Source organism: Prionailurus viverrinus, chromosome A2 (assembly GCF_022837055.1).
Source record: "Prionailurus viverrinus isolate Anna chromosome A2, UM_Priviv_1.0, whole genome shotgun sequence".
Classification (NCBI taxonomy): domain Eukaryota; kingdom Metazoa; phylum Chordata; class Mammalia; order Carnivora; family Felidae; genus Prionailurus; species Prionailurus viverrinus.
The window spans coordinates 63,140,071-63,157,608 of NC_062562.1; the positions used below are offsets into that span (position 1 = coordinate 63,140,071).

Below are 17,538 nucleotides of genomic sequence, written 5' to 3' on the forward strand. Positions count from 1 at the left end.
GGAGACACAGAATCCGAAGCAGGCTCCGGGCTCCGAGCTGTCAGCACAGAGCCCGACGCAGGGCTCGAACCCACAAGTTGTGAGATCATGACCTGAGCCAAAGTCGGACGCTTAACTACCTGAGCCCCCCAGGCGCCTCTACTATTATTTTAAAAATATTTAAGTGATTGCTACGCCCAGCGTGGGGCTTGAACTCACGACCCCGCGATCAAGAGTCGCAAGCTCTTTCTTCCAACTGAGCCAGCCAGGTGGCTCCAAGATTATGTTTTCAAATTTCCACATATCTGTGAGTTTCCCAGATTTCTTTTTGTTACTACAGTCCCATATCGTTCTACTCTGACCAGAGGAAAATGTTTTGTATGATTTTACACCTTTTTAACTTACTAAGGCTCGTTTATGGGCTGGAATACGGTCCACCCTCAGAGTGCTCCTTGTGCCCGTGAGAGGAGCATGTATCTGTCGTGACGGTGGTATGTTCCGTAGATGCCCTTCTGTCTGCCTTGTCTACACAGCTGTTCAAGTGTGCGATATCCTCCTTGATGTTCTGGTAGCTCATTCTATCCAGTAGTGAAATTGGAGTGTTGTTGTTTCCAGCTCGTTGCCCGATTGTCTCTTCCTCCCACGGCTTCTGTCAGCTTTTGTGTCACACGTGTTAGCCTCTTTAGTTGCATAAATCATACTTTTTGTCCCTTCCTGAACCTTTCGTCCGTGCTGACATCGTATCTGACGAGCTACTTTCTTGGGAACTTTGTGGAACTTCCTTGGATTCCAGTAGTATTCCTCATCAGACCCGATCCAGATCTTTTTGTGAGATAATTTCTTCTCTATTTTTGGTTCTGCAGAGATGGTGGGGGGCAGAGGGAACGGCACCACGAAGCTCCCTCGGAGCTCTCTGGTTTGGTTGAGTCTGTCTCTGAGACACAGTCTTAATTCTTACTTTTTATTTTTATTTTTTTCACCTAAAAAGTTTATTAGCAGAGGAGAACACCAAATGATTGATGAATGTGGTGAACTGTAATATTCATTCATTCATTCATTCTTTCATTCCCTGGGGTAGAATAGGCTTCATACAAGCTTTACCATTTTCACGGGTACTGTACTGTGGCATCCAGTACATTTACGTTATTTTGCAGCCGTGACCGCCGTCTCCAGAGCTCTCTCGCCTTCTCCAACCGAAACCATACGCAATAAGCCCTGGCTCCCCCCCTTCCCCGCCCCTGGCAGACAGCTTTCCCCTTTTCATCTGTATGAAGCTCACTGTTCTCGAGACCTCACGTAAGATGAAGCCTACACTGTTTGCTCTCTGGCGATTGGCTTATGTCATTTAGCAGAATGGCTTTAAGGTTCACCCACCATGAAGCATGTGTTAGAATTTGCCAGATGTAAAAGTCAGGGCATGTGGGAGGGGCTGCAGAGTTCCCAGGCCTCTCCAGGCGCCACTCTCCCCGAATGCCAAGTGCTCACCCACATGGGGGCTCTCTGAACCCCATCCTTTCGGGGTTTTATGGCGGCTTCATTACACCGGCATGACTGATTAAATCATTGGCCGCTGGCCAGTGAGGGGTCAAGGGGAGGTTGGAAGGTCCAACCCTGTACTTATGTGGTGGATTCCCCAGGCTCTTAGTTAGAGTGAGTTCCAAAAGTCACCTCATTAAGGTCATTGACATAACTACAGACACCCTTGTTGCTGTCACCACTTAGGAAAATCCAGAGGTCTGCAAGAAAGGGACAAAGAGCAGATACACATTTCTTAGTATAAATCACATCTTATTTATTTAAAAAAAATTTTAATGTTCATTTAATTTTGAGAGAGAGAGAGAGAAAGTGTGTGTGTGTGTGTGTGTGTGTGTGTGTGTGTGTGTGTGCATGTGTGTGAACATGGGAGGGACAGAGAGAGAGACACACACAGAATCCCAAGCAGGCTCCGAGCTGTCACCACAGAGCCCGACGGAGGACTCAAACCCACGAACTGTGAGATCGTGACCTGAGCCGAAGTCGGACGCGTAAGCAGCTGAGCCCCCCAGGGTCCCCTCATTATAAAGCACAGTATCACAAGACCACCAGCTCTTAACAGGGCTGTCTTAGAAGCCCATTGAGCTTGTTGGCAGAATTCAGCTCTGTGTGGGTTTAGGACCAACGTCCACCTGGGGCTTGGCTGGCTGTCGGTTGGGTGTGGTCTCAGCTCCTAGGAGTCATCTGGAATCTTAGCCACATGGTCCCCTCCCAACAGGACATGTTTCTGCTTCAAAGTGAGCACAAGAATCTCTTGTTTTGATTCACTGAAAGGCGACTGATCAGTGACCAGATCTTCCAAAGCTCTTCACTTTTTCTGTACTTGTAATCCAAGGGTGGGGGGTGATAGCCGTGTGTTCAAGGTCTTACCCACACTCGGGGGATTGGAACCTTCTGTGAAGTAGGGGTGATTGGGGGGCCATTGTAGACCTCTCCGTGCCAAACGACTATTACCATATGCTAAATTGAATTCCCCTTCGGGTTTATTAGCCATTTAAATTTCCTCTCTTACAACACGGTTGTTGTTTCCTTCCCTCATGAATGATGTATTTTTGAAGGATAGTGTCTTAAGTTTGCTTTAGTAACATCAACTGTTTGTATTTTTATCACAAATGGCATATTTCTTGATCACATGATTAGATGAGTTTTTATATGGTGTCACCACCACCCGGGTCCAGATAGAGCATTCCCAGCACCTTGCTGGGCCCTCTGCCTTCTCCAAGTCAGACCCCCTCCCCAAAAGGTGATGCCCTCACCTTACAGTAATTGTGCTTGTTGTTGGACTTCATGTAAATGGGGTCATCGTGTGTGCACAGGAGTCTGTTTTTTCTCCGTATTTTGCTGCTTCGATCCATTTATGTTATTGCTTGTGTCATTTCTATGTAGTAATATTCTGCATATATCGTAATTTGTCTCTCTTTTACCGTGTATATACAAATTTTATTTTAACTGAGCACACACATTTTCTCTTTTCATTATTAGCATTTTACCTAAAGGCTTCATTTCTGAGCATTCTTGTATTTTAAGGTACATTAGCTAATGACTTTTTTATGTAAGGGCAAATTCAAAGAAAATATGATTATGTTCTCATAAACATTTTGTCATCCTTGAGAACTTAGGATAATTTACATTGAAAGGTATTGCCCGCATACATCCTCTTGGTGACGGAGATGCATCTGTTTTGAAAAAAATGGTAATTTCATGTTCTGAATTTGGGGGACATTATGAAAATCCATGCAAATATGTTAGAAATAAAATGTGCAAAAAAACCGAAAAACTACTGTTATGTGAAAAGGAGCGGTATGTTAAATTTTAAAAAGAACCCCGAGGAAAGAAACATTATAATGTTTTCTATTACCTTTGTAAAATATGATATAAAAAGGCAGTGTTACTTATCATCCAAATTACAAATTATGGAACTGGAAAAAATGTCATTAAAATATCTATTTAAGTATTTCATTACTTAAAACAAAACGTGAGATCAGGACACATGACCACAAATTTGGTATGACATTTCCTGAATTTCCCAGTTTTATTGTGTTCTGCGAATCCTCCCACAAAGCTCCACAGGAAGCCTCTCTGTCAGTGAAATTTATATTACTTAGCAGATATAACTTTACCAAAGGGCTGGATCAGGATTTTGGAGACGGTGTGAAACCGTCTTCTGGGTAAAGCGCTCACTCACTTTTCGGGGATGGGAGCGTGATCCACACTCGAGAAAGGGAATTTCTGGAATAATCACTTACCAAAACCTTTCCCTTTCTTGTTGGTGCCTTCAGGAATTACGTCTTTGTTCCGATTCCTGCCTCTGGCCGCCCCTGCCCGCAGGCACCCCTTCCCTCCACGCTTGCCGTGTATCTTCAGGAAGTCTTCTAAGGGGCTTGCTCTCAAATAACTCACCTCTTGCTCCTCTGATAGATGGATGAAGGCAACATAAAATATAAAATACAGATATTTTAAGCATTGGGAGCCTACTCGTGCCAGAGAAATGAGTTACAGAGACTGTGCCCAGAGGGCACATCTGTCCCTGCCATGTAAGGTGTGCAAATCACTTCTTCTCGGAGCCCCGACACCATCGACCAGACACGATGAGAGGCGTCCTCTGTGCATTTTCTTACTCAGTCCTCCTGGACATTTTGCAAATAGGCTTTCCTGAAGCCATTATTTTCATGTAGAAACTGAGCCGTGGAGATTTGCCCGAACCCTGGTGGGTCCAGCGCAAAACTCCCACCCAGGCACAGTGCCAGGTACTGGAGTCTCTTTGGATCAAAGAAAATACAGTCTTTGGATCTGTCCCTTTTCTGCAAAGGCTTTTCCAAGCCCCCAGAGTACTGTGTGTCACAGTGTTTGAAGGATGCGTGGGTGACTGGATTCACTCCTTGACTCCCCGGGAGAGGTGGTGATCTAGCATCATCACAGTGACCTGCAGATTTTGTAGAACACAGATTCCTGGGTCTCACCCCCTGATTTCCCGATTCAGGGGTTCCTGGGTGGGGCCCAAGAACTTGCATTTCTCAGCAGCGACCCGGTGGTACCGTGGGTCCAGGCAGCACCCCTGGACGTCCACCGCTTCGGGGTGATAGCTGTAGGAGGATTCTGTCTAGAACCACAAATTCTCGGTCTGTTCTCTTTGTGCTGATTCCCAGCAGCGCACTGGTGTTCTGGAATGAATTGTGTCCCTGTTCTTCTGCCCCCCCCCATTTGTATGTTGAGCCCCCAGGACCTGAGCATGTGACTGTATTTGCAGATACAGGATCTTTGGAAAGGGAATTAGGGTAACCATGAGGGGTACAAGTGGGTCCTTACCCAGTCTGACCGGTGTCCTTGTGAGAAGGGGGGGGATTGGGCAGAGATGGCAGTGCCCGCACAGAGGAGACCCCGGGGGGACCTGGAGAAAGGGGTCGTCTGCCAGCCAAGGGAGAGGCCTCAGAGGACACCAACCTTGCGTTCACCTGGTCACCTTGATCTTGGGCTTCCAGCCTCCTGACTGTGAGCCGTGAATGTCTGTGGTTTAAGCCACCTGGGCTTGGTGTTTTGAAATGGCAGCTAGACCGTCCCGCACAACAGCACGTGCCGTTGCTGGGCACACACAGTGGAGGGGTTTGGCTGGTAGACTTCGAGCCCCTGTGACCGGGCCTGGCGTGGCTCGGATCAGGAGTCCCCTCCTCTGACCACCTCTCAGCTCCCCTGGGCAGCAGCGGCCCTTCCTCTGTATCCCTCAGTGCCTGCTGGAGCCCCTCGTATAGGGTGACAGGCTGCTTTCCCGTCACCTGCACGACGGTGTCCGTTTTCTCCCAGGGGGTGTTTGCAGGTTCCCAGTGGCCTCTGTCAGCGCTGTCCCCCACCCCAGCCTGGTCTGCTGCTGTCCTGCTCTCAGGGAGGCCTCCCACCCAGCACACCCCATCCCTGCTGCTACAGGACCCCAGGCCCCTCTTCCAGGCCATAGCACAGGCAAGAATTCTTTCTTTATCTGAGTCTTCAATCCCTGCCCCCCAAATCTCCTGGATCTTCCCTTGGAGGGTTGCCACATGCTCGTGGTTCTTCCTCTGGGGAAAAGAAGCAGCAGCAGAGAAGCCCCAGGTTCAGTACAGTGGGTCCATACTGATTCGTCCTGCGTCACTGAAACTCTCTGTGCATTGAACAACGACTCCCGTATCCACCCCTCCAGCCCCTGGTGACCACCACTCTGTGCTGCTTGTAAGAATCCATTTTATTTAAAAAAAATTTTAAACACTGTCTTTAGTGTTTATTTATTTTAATGTTTATTTATTTTTGAGAGAGAGAGAGAGACAGAGCATGAGCAGGGGAGGGGTAGAGAGAGAAGGAGACACAGAATCCAAAGCAGGCTCCAGCCTCCGAGCTGTCAGCACAGAGCCCGACACGGGGCTTGAACTCACGAACCATGAGATCATGACCTGAGCTGAAGTTGGATGTCCAACCGACTGAGCCACCCAGGCGCCCCTTTTAATGTTTATTTATTTTGAGAGAGAGGGAAAGAGAGAATCCCAAGCAGACTCCACACTGTCAGCACTGAGCCTGATGTGGGGCTTGAACTCATGAATCATGAGATCATGACATGACCGCTCATCAAGCCTGAGCCCCCCCCAGGTGCCCCAGGAATTTGGGGATTTTAGATTCCTCAGATAAATGGAATCAAGCAGTATTTGTCCTGCGATGATGGGTTTATTTCACTCATCACAATGTCCACTAGGCTCAAATATGCGATAGCAGGTGTCAAATTGCCATTTATATAAGGCTGAGTAATGTTGCTCTATAGTTACTCCATCCCTGTCTCTCTCTCTCTGTCTCTCTCTCTGTCTCTCTCTCTGTCTCTGTCTCTCTCTCTCTCTCTCTCTCTCTCTCTCACACACACACACACACACACACACACACACACACACGTGCGCACACGCTCATTCTCTTTCTTTATTCATCTATTGATGGACTTTGGGCCTGTGTGAGGAGTGTGGGGTGCCTGGTGCATCACATCATTGCATGGGATCTCTCCAAGGTCCTGATCCAGGGTTTGGTGGGTTTGTGGATCATACGGTAGTTCTGTTTTTGAGATTTTTGAGGAGCCTCCATACTGTCCTCCACAGCGACTGCACCAGTTTGCATTGCCACCAGCAGAGCATGGAGGGCGCTGGCTTCCTCTGTCCCAACAAGAGCCTCTGCACAGCAAAGGGATTGGTAGAATGAAAAGGAAATCCGCCGCTGTTAAGAAAGTGTTTGCACCCCACGGATCCGATCAGGGATTGATAGCCACAATATGTAGAGAACTCCTGTAACTCCTATAACTCGATAGCAAAAAGACAAGAGACCCAATTAAAAAATGGGCAAAGCAGGAACGCCTGGGGGGCTCTGTCGGCTGAGCGTCCAGCTCTTGATTTTGGCTCAGGTCGTGGTCTTAAAGTTCATGGGATCGAGCTCCACACTGGGCTCTGTGCTGGCAGCATGGGGCCTGGTTAGGATTCTCTCTCCTCCTCTCTCTTTGCCCCTCCCCTGTTCACTCTCTCTCTCTCTCTCTCTCTCAAAATAAATAAACATTTTTTAAAAAATGGGCAAAGCATTGGAACAGACATTTTTCCATAGATGGACAGCAGGTGCATGAAAGATGCTCCCTGTCACTTGTCGTCAGAGGACTTGGGATCAAAACCACAGGGAGACATCACCACATCCCTGTTAGGATGGCGTTCATCAAAAAAAAAAAAGAAAAAAAAGAAAAAAAACTTGGATGCTTATTGAAATGGCAGATTCTTAGGCCAACTTCCATAAATTTTAGTGCCGAGACTGAGACATTTACAGGTTTTAACAAACACCCCAATTTCCTTTGATTCAGGTGGGCTATGGCCATCTGTGAGAAACACCAGCCAGGTTAGAGTCTCATCGAGGCCAAAGTTCAGGTGAAAAGTCATGTCACATACTCAGCTGGTACAAAGTGAATCTGGGCAACAGGTGTTTTCTCCTTGTAAGGCTTTGGCAATGCCTTTCTTGTCTCCTCCCTCCCTTCCTTTCTCCCTTCCCTCCTCCCTCCCTCCCTTCCCTCCCTCCCTCCCTCCCTCCCTCCTCCCTCCCTTCTCCTTTCCTTCCTCCCTCCCTTCCCTGGTCTTTTCCTCCTCCCTCCTTCATCCCTCCCTTCTTTCTCCCCTCCTTCCTCCTCCCTCCCTTCCCTCCTTCTTCACTTCCTTCCCCATCCCTCCTCCCTCCCTCCTCCTTTCCTCCCTCCCTCCCTTCCTTCTGTCCTCCTTTCCTCCTCCCTCCTTCATCCATCCCTTCTTTCTTCCCTCCTCTCTTCTTCCTCCCTTCCCTCCTTCTTCACTTCCTTCCCTGTTCCTCCTTCCTCCTTTCATCCCTCCCTCCTCCCTTCCTTCCCCCCTCTCTTCCCACCTCCCTCCTCCCTCCCTCCTTCCTTACTTCCCTACTGAAGCCTTACCCCCCTGCCCCATGTGAGGTCTGAGGTTGCAGTGAAATTCTCAGCTCTGTCAGTCCCACTTTACCTAAAATCGTCTCCCTTTCCTCCCACCATTTAATCCTCTGTATTTCATTCCTAATTGCTACTTCTTGTGATGATGGAAAGCAATTTGGCAGTGATTAATCTGAAGGGTGTGCAGCCTCTCCTTTGCTTTTGGAGACAATCCTGTTTGAACAGCCTCTCCTGCACGGGGAGCCTGTAATTCTCGGCCTCTTCAAAGAGCTGTTCCAAATTCTGCATGTGTCTCGCAGGCCGAGTGGCGGTGTTCAGCCCCGAGCGCCGTCTTCTCTGCTTTGTCCACACTTCCTCCAGCTTCAAACACCGCCTCCCCGGCCAGCCAGGTGTGGGGGGACCGTGCCCGCCGCCAATTACACATGCCAGGGAAGGTTTGTTGGCGGCGTTAGCGAGATGAGCGGAGAGCTCCCGGCAGGGGCTCTGCATGAGGCAGTGTGCCAGAGAGAAGGCTGAATTGAGATAGACATGGGCCAATAAACGCTGGCGGCAGGTGTCAGGGAGCAGCCGCTTCTGTCGGGGCCGCGAGGGGCCGGTGGAGCTTGTGAAGCCCAGCCCCTCTCGGTCAGAGCTGCCCAAGGAAGCCCCGAGCTGGTGAGGAGTAGCAGCTCCCACCCACGGCCCCTGACCTGGAATCGGCCCTTCTTGTGACACGTTTGACAAAGGAGGGGCCTCGCTCATCTTAAGCGTGCCCCTTGCTGCCAAGATAATGGTGGAAAACTGGGGAAATGGAGGCAGAGTGGCTCTGGGTAACCTTTAGGAACACGTCCATTGTAGGGTCAAGGGTTGAGAGTATCATTTTGTGTATTTATTTAAAAGAATTAAAAAAATGTTTTTAATGTTTATTTACTTTTGAGAGAGAGAGAGAGAGACAGAGAGAGAGAATGAGCCGGGGAGAGGCAGAGAGAGGGAGACACAGAATCTGAAGCAGGCTCAGGCTCCGAGCCGTCAGCACATAGCTGAATGCGGGACTCCGAACTCATGAGATCATGACCTGAGCCGAAGTCAGACGTTCAACCAACTGAGCAACCCAGGTGCCCCTAAAAAAATTAAAAAAACAATTTTTAAAAATATTTATTTATTATTGAGAGACAGAGAGACACAGAGCATGAGCAGGGGAGGGGTAGAGAGAGGGGGAGACACAGAATCTGAAGCAGGCTCCAGGCTCCCAGCTGTCGGCACAGAGCCCGACGCAGGGCTCGAACCCACGAACCACGAGATCATGACCTGAGCCGAAGTCGGACGCTTAACTAACTGAGCCACCCAGGCACCGCTCCCCCCCAATTTTTTAAAATGTTTTATTTATTTTTTGAGAGAGAGAAATAGAGAAAGAGCGCGAGCAAGGGAGGGGCAGAGAGAGAGGGAGACACAGAATCGGAAGCAGTCTCCAGGCTCCAAGCTGTCGGCATAGAGCCCGACGCGGGGCTTGAACCCACAAGCCCTGAGATCATGACCTGAGCCAAAGTCGGTTGCCTAACAGACTGAGCCACCCAGGTGCCCCCATCTTTCTTGCTTACGCTCTGAGGGAGAGCCACACGGAGGTGGACGCGCCGTCAGTGGCCTAGAGATGGCTGGTGAATGGGGCCCGGGGGCGCACTTGGCGAGGCTGAGCGTGGGAAAGGGCAGGAAGGGATTAGAGGGAGTGGTGGTGTGGCTTCTGGGCAGGGGAAGTGGGACCAGAGAGGGGGGGAAGGAAGTCACAGCCAGGTGTCCAGTGGGTGAGGGCACCGAAGACAACATTTGGTCACATCCGTCCGCTCCTCATTCATCAGACGGCTCTGAACGCCTTCTGAGTGCTGGAGAGCGTTCTCAGATCTGAGCTTTGCCAGAAAAACTGAGCTCGGCCCCTTGAGGTGGCCACACACGACGAGGACAGAACAGTGGGGGGCGGTGAGCACAGGGCCACCGTCTAAGAGAAGATTCGGCAATGGGGAGCTTTCTTCTCTGGCTACATCCATAGACCCTCACTATGTGCCACATGCCAGCTCGAGGACCCCCCCTTGCATGTCGTTGCTCACTGTTCACAAAGGAGCCCTTCGAGCCAACCTTCAGCAGAGCCCAGACACCGTGTGCTGTCCACCCTGCCTCCCAGTGTGATGGGAGCGGAGCCGGAGAGCAGGGCCGAGGCTGGAAGGAGGATCGGGTGCGGCAGAGAGGAGCCTTCTTTCCGTTGCCTGACTGTCCAGGAGAGCTTTGGAGGGAGCGCGGGTTTTAAACCCCAGGTTGGGGCCATTCAGGGGCTGCAGGAAGACCTGAGTTTGGTGAGTTGGAAAGAAAAAACCCAAACCCCTCGTTTAAGTGACTTGCCCACAGAGCATAAGTTCCCTGAACATTGTCACTGTCTCCTCAAGGCATGTTGAATCCCGTCCAAGGAGTTGGGGCCATCTCTATTCCAGAAAAATGATGTGGCTGGGCGTGACGCCCAGCCTTCTTCCAGAGTGAAATCCTGCCTTGATGCTTTTCATCGTTTGGCTGTGAATCACTGTGCTTTTTAAAGGATCGAAAAAGCGGGGCGCTGGGGGGCTCAGTCGGTTGAGCATCCGACTCTTGATTGTAGCTCAAGTCAGGATCCTGGGGCCGTGAGATCAAGCCCGGAGTTGGGCTCTGCACTGAACGTGGAGCCTGCTGGGGATTCTCTCTCTCTGCCCCTCCCCACTCACATGCATGTGCACACACTAAAAGAAAATAAGAGAAAGTAACAGAAAAAGTGATCCCTAACCTGTTTAGCAATTGGGAGAACTTTGGAGGTGAACAGAAAATTCTTCTACCTAGATTTTTCTTCTTTTTTTAATGTAAAAATCCCATATGAAGGTGCCAGGCTGGCTCAGTCCGTGGCCTGTGCAACTGACCCTTGATCTCTGGGTCATGAGTTCGAGCCCCAAGGTGAGTGTAGAACTTAGTTAACAACAACAAAAAAGAGCCTTAAAAAAATCAAAATCATGTATGAAAAGGAGCAATGTGGTTGTTGTAACAAACGAGCACATAAAGCATTTTGAAGGTTGAGTGATACATCGCTGTGAGATTATTATCAATAAAACAGTGTAGATAAATATAGCCTCTCCTTCTTAGCTTTTAAAACAATTAATCACAATTAATAATGTTCTTTCCGAAAGAATATTTAACCAAGATTGCAGTAACGCAGTTTGGTTTTGAAGTTTGTATATTTTTTGTGTCACCACGTTTAATATTTAAGAAATAATCCTATTTTGGATTTTTGTCATATCATTAAACATACAACCGTCACAAAACATCTTCCTTTATTCTTCTTTTTCGTTTCGTTCTTTTTTGTTTCCTCCTTTACTCTTCGCGAACCTCTCGCCAACCCTTCTCCTACCTCTCTTAACAAGAGGACGTTCGATGTGTGGCTGGTTTTCTTCCACAAATGGTATGAATGAGGCAAATCGTGGGTCGTGCGAATGCCGTACAACATCAGCTTGTGCCAGCACGAGGATGGAGCCATGGCCCGTCCCAGCCTTTTGTGTTATAGGTGAGAAGCCAAGAGACCACGGCCGGTCTGAGGTGTGGGAGGTCTTCGTGCGAGGCAGGGCTGGGACCCCCGGACGCTGGTGTTCGTGGTGGGCTCTCCCACAGATGTTTCCAGTGTTGACACCCATCTACCTGTTTACAGGCGTTCCTTGTTTCATTGCAAGTTGCGTTATTGTGGTCTGCAAATCCTGCTTTTATTTTTTAAATGTTTTATTTATTTTGAGAGTGCGAGTGGGGGAGGGGTGCAGAGAGAGAGAGAGAGAGGGAGAGAGAGAATCCCAAGAACACTCAGTGCTGTCATCACAGAGCCTGATGCAGGGCTTTGAACTCATGAGCCGAGAGATCGTGAGCGGGGCCGAAATCGGACACTCAGCCGACTGAGCCACCCGGGTGCCCCTGTAGATTTTTAAATGAACTACACACTCATACCTGCTAAGTCACCCGTTTTTTTGTTTGGGGTATTCATTTTTTAAAAGTGGGCTTGAAGGCATTACATTTGTGATGGTTTATCTTAAAAGCTTCAAGAACATTCGGATGTATTCAGCAACGTGGAGATCGTATTCTGGGGCGCATGCTGCGTCCTTGATATTTTAAGGTATTCACTGAAGCCACCTGACTCCCCTCCCCCCCCAAAAAAAATCTCTGGACATTTTTTTCTAAGTAATTTGAGGGTCAGTGTAAATGAGAGTGCCTAGTTATGGATGCCACTGAATTCTTTGAATAGAATTACACTCGTAAGTCAAATAAGACAATTCATAACAATTTGGTCCAGCATTTTAATTTTGTCTGTTAAATTATTCATGTGAATACTTTTATGAGTTTAGCCATGAATATTTGATTGGTGGTTGATTCATGACCATAAACTATCTTAGCCCTTTATTTCCCCCATTTATGTTCAGTTAACGCATGGGAAGGGGGGGAGGATTTATTTTTCTTAATAATGAGAAACACCTTTCCCCACAGGCTTATCCCGCTGTCTGATGAACATTTACAGTGGCTGGCGGTCAAACTGTACCTGTTCTGCTAGTTTCATAAGTGTGGTAATAAGAATCCTTGTTACCTAGAGGGAGAATATAAATCTCTGTTTCACAGCTGAGGGAAGTGACATGCAGTGGGGCTGGGAATTTCCAGGAGTCACCCAACACGTTGGCGGCTGAGAGTGGATTCCAGTCCAGTGCTTCCTCCCCCACTCACCCCCCCAGTGGCTGTTGTGATTGATCCTCTCTGAGCAAAGCCAGTGGGCAGATAAAGGGCCATTCTCTGACTGTGTTCTTCCTCCATCAGCAGGCGTATTTACTAAGTAGACTCCAACACCCAGAAAGCCACGTTCTGTTTCCATTTTCTGTGCACCTGGCTGCATAGACAGAAACTGCCCTGATGTAAATAGGTGTTTGCAGCCATTGGCTGCTGCAGACGTATTTGAGTAGGTGCATAGTTTGGTAGGCAGCTGAGTGTGGGTAGCTAGATGCGACTGTCATAAGATGCCACTTGAAGGCTACTTTGGGGCACCTGGGTGGCTCAGTCCATTAAGCGTCCGACTCTTGATATCAGCTCATATCATGATCTGACAGTTCGTGAGTTCGAGCCCCGAGTCGGGCTCTGTGCTGACAGTACGGAGCCTGCTCAGGATTCTCTCTCCCTCTCTCTCTCTCTCTCTCTCTCTCTGATCTTATCCCACTTTCTCTTTCTCAAAATAAATAAATAAACATTAAAAATATTTTAAAAACTAGGGGACAAAAAGGCTCCTTTGTGAGGTGTAGCTTTTGGTAGACAATGATGGTGTCATTGATTTTGGTGGGGTCACAAGCCATCACGCTTACCAGTGACCTTTCAGTTCCTCTTGATTCTAAACAGAGTGAGTCTTGGTTCTGTGTGAGAGAAAGGGCTTCTTAACCAAAGGTTAGTGAGGAAATCAAATGGCTTTCTCAGGGATCATTTTGGAAATCTGGGACGGCCAGCAACCCAGAACGTCTCAATTACGTTAGCTTAACTTAGATCATAGTTCTCCTGCTAGATCTGCATACAGAGTGCTCCAGGTGGACATATCCAGCATTACACTCTCACAGAATGATCAGGATATACGAATATTTTTATATTTATACTTCTAGTCCTATATGAGAAAGGATCAAACTGCATTCAATAATATGCCTTTTCTAACACTAAGGTCACTTTGACTTCATAACTGCTCTGCGAGAGTTATATATGAATCACCATTGACCAATGCATTTTATAACCCAGCTGACCATGAGAATCTCTTAGGATGTTGTATCTATCTATCTATCTATCTATCTATCAATCAGAGAGAGCACCTGCATGAGTGGGGGAGGGGCAGAGAGAGAGGGAGAGAGAGACTTTCAAGCTGGCTCCATGGTCAGTGTGGAGCCCAACACGGGGCTTGATCCCAGGACCCTGGGATCATGCCCTGAGCCAAGATCAAGAGTCGGATACTCAGCTGACTGAGCCACCCAGGCGCCCGCTAGGAAGTTATTTTTTAAAAGTGCATTTTAGTCTCTGAATATGTGGAGATGTGATTCTGTCCGAGGTGGGGCCTGGGAATCAGCATTTCTAACCTCCCCCCCCCCCCATGAATGAGAGTCGTAGCCCGGCTTGCCTGACTGCCGTGTCTACCGCCCACCCTCGTCAGAGCCGCACTGGTGAAAGGATGAAATACCACTTTGGTTATAATACTGTGCATCTCCTCACCTGGTTGCTGGGGTTGACGGCCTCCAGTTGGTGTGGAATCTAATCCCTGGTCCCGAAAGTGTCTGGGAGGCGCTTCACCAGCCGGTGCCCAACCCCCTCCAACCTCCAGAACCCCCCACGTTTCTGCTCCCACGCACAGTCATTCACAGAATACGCCAGCCTTGTTAATATCCCACGTGTTGGTCCTTAAACATCAGATTTTCTCCGTTCGCCTGTGGGGTCTTGTGGGATCCCAAGAGATGTGCATCTGTCCGTGCCCCCGGCTCCTGGCACAGAGGCCCTGAACCCTCTGTCATTTCCCAAGTGGTAAAAGCAGGGGAGCATCTGTTGTTCTAGGATCTGTCTTCGGCTTTATTCCTGACCAGGGCTCCTAGTACATTACCAGGTGATAAGAACACTAAGGCCATCTTTTGTTCTGACGAGATGACTCGGGTGGGGGGGGGGGGGCTGCTCACCAGAAAGACCCAGCCGATCAGAAGCTTGGCATTTTCAGCCCCGTCCCCCATCCTCTGGAGAGGGGAGAGGGGCTGGACACGGAGGTAATGAAGGGAATGTCTGCATGATGAGAGCCCCACAAAATCTCAATAGTAAGGGGTTCAGCCCAGGTAGGTGACCGCATGGAGGTGTTGGGGATATACTGGAGAGGGCATGAAAGCACAGTGTCCCTCCCCGAATGTCTCGCCGCACACGTCTCTTCCACGTGGCTGTTCGTATGTGGCCTTTGTCGTATCCTTTTTGTAAGCTGGCCCACGTGAGGACCCGTTTCCCTGAGTTCTGTGAACCACCCTAGCACGTCGGTCAAACCCAAGGCTCGGGTCTTGGGAACCTCTGATCTACAGTCAGTGGCTCGTAAGCACGGGGGACAACCTGGACCGGTAGCTGGCGTCTGGAGTGGGGGAGGGGTAGGCCTGTGTGACTGAGCCCTCAGCCCGCGGGGTCTGACACTGCAGGGAGGTCGTGCCCCCAATGAGTTGGACGGTAGGCCACCCAGCTGGTGTCACGGACACGTGCTTGACACGTGGAAAGAAGCCCTATGTCCGGTGACCAGAAATGTCTGAGGTGACGTGTGCTGTCCGAGGTCAGGCAGACCTGACTCTGCTCGGGAGGCAGACTGAACTGACTTCCTGACGGAGGTCTCACTGACTGTGCCTGACCGTCCCCACGGCTGTGACTGTTGTCTCACTTGCCCTAAACACGTCAGACCACCTGCTTGGCACCAGTCTTTTCGGCCCTGCCCACACGGATTGCCACGCTCGATCGCCTTGTGTTCGGTCATTTCTTTACATTTTTAGCGCGACCCCTACGTGATGTCTTTTTTGAGGACAAAAAATAGCCCGCTACCCGCCGCATCCTGGGCACAACGTGATGTCGGACAAGGGAGGGGGTTATTTCAGGAAGGCATTTGTATCCCCAGCTGCTTCTCCACAGCTCTGTGCTCACCGCTATTGCAAATAATTTCTCTTTCCAAATGGGAGCATCTTTAAAAATGATTTCTTTGGGGATTTGAAACGTATTCGCTGTGCTTTTATTAACCGTATTTCAATTTGATATGTGTGGGCAGTGTGATCAATTTAGCATAACTGTCTTCTTAGAAGGCCGCCTTCCTCCTCAAACACTTTCTGTTGGGTTTTCTGGAACCCTGCAGAAGGAATAGCGAGGAAGACCATGGGGCATGGCTGTGTCTGTCCTTTGGATGAGGATTAGGGCTGTGGTCCCTGGGTCTGCCTCTCCTTTTCCTCCTGTTTTGTCATCCTCACACCGGATGTGACCGTTGCTGGCACCAGCCGGTCGGCCGGCACTGGACAGGTTGATTGCGGCCACGTCTGTGGCCTGGGGTGGGGGTCTGGCAAGGTGACCTGGGCATCCACCGCGTGCTCATGCCCTGCCCTCCAGCCCCACCTTCTGAGCGATGCTCCCTGGGGGGTGGGTCTCCGAGTTGTGAGAGGCGGAGGGAGGAAGGGAGGGCCGGGTTGCTGAAGCCTGGTGGGCCAAGGGGGCTCACTTGGAGCTGCAGAGGTGCCCCCAGAGCCGCGCCTGCCTCCTCTCCATCGGGGACACCCCTACTAGGCAGGGGGGTTGGCGCAGGGGCTGAGGGGGATGGTTCTTCCTGGCCCTGATCTGGACAGGACCTAAGGCGTCCTCTGGAAGGACCAGGCTGTGGGAAAAGAAGACTAAAAGGCAGGAGAAGGGAGACGGCAGAGGGGGACGGCTCTGTCTGCACCCCTCCCACGCACGCACTCCCGCCTGGAGACATGGGTCCCGCTGCTCTCTTGTTGGGGTCCGTGCTCCTGGAGCACACTGCGTTTTAACCAGTAAAAACAAGCTCGAGGCTGCTGCAAAAGCTGGATTTGAGAACTCCGTCCTCGCCCTGCTACATCCCCAGGCGTTCTGTGAGCATACGTTTCCAGAGTGTCCGCGCTCATTGAGGAGCATGGGAACCGGGGGGGCCCCTGTGCTACTAGCCTCCGGAGCCATCGTAAACCTCTGGAGGTATCCGCAGACCCGGGCAGTGTTGGGGGGGGCCCTGGCCTGAGGCTGACTGCATGTTCCTGTCTCTGCAGGTGGCGCCCCATCCGGGACCCCGCACCCTCTGTGGCCTCTGGCTCAGGCAGGGGCCCTCCTGGTGAAGCGGTTCCAGCACACGCGCCGGGCCTGGAAGAGCTCCCTCTCCGACCTCCTGCTGCCTGTCCTCTTCGTGGCTTTGGCCATGGGCTTGTTCATGGTGAGGCCTCTGGCCATTGACTACCCGCCCCTCAAACTAACACCTGGCCATTATGACACAGCCGAAGCTTACTTTTTCAGGTAAGAAACCTCCCCCACTCCCTTTCCCTTCCAAATTATGTCAGGATGGATTATGAATATCAGTAGCTTTTAAGAATCACAAATATACGTGTGGTTTCATGATTTTGGAGGGCTGCGTTCAAGAGGGCAAGATCATGGAATGTAGCAAATCCTGTAAATACCTCGTTTTTTCCTATACATACACACAATAAGTTTAATTCATGTATCAGGCACAGGAGAAGACTTATAACAGCAATAATAGGAAAATTATAACAATATACTGTAATAAAGTTATATGAATGTGGTCTGTCTTTAAATTTCTTTTTTTGGAGGAGAGGGTGGGTGATGGGTATTGAGGAGGGCACCTTTTGGGATGAGCACTGGGTGTTGTATGGAAACCAATTTGACAATAAATTTCATATATATATAAAAAAATAAATAAATAAACAGTAAAAAAAATTTAAAAAAATAAATTTCTTTTTTTAAGTTGATTTATTCTTATTAAAAATTTTTTTTAACGTTTATTTATTTTTGAAAGACAGAGACAGAGCAAACAGGGGAGGGGCAGAGAG

At 49.5% G+C, this 17,538-nt stretch overlaps 1 protein-coding gene across 9 annotated transcripts in view; it reads left to right on the plus strand.

Annotated features, from left to right (window-relative positions):
- Window positions 1-17,538, plus strand: part of ABCA13 (ATP binding cassette subfamily A member 13) — a 395,893-nt gene that overhangs the window by 220,588 nt on the left and 157,767 nt on the right. For all 9 annotated transcript variants that reach the window (XM_047839515.1, XM_047839521.1, XM_047839537.1 and 6 more), the window contains one exon: window positions 16,747-16,987. In XM_047839515.1, coding sequence (XP_047695471.1) covers window positions 16,747-16,987 — 241 coding nt within the window. The remainder of the gene's footprint in view (window positions 1-16,746; window positions 16,988-17,538) is intronic.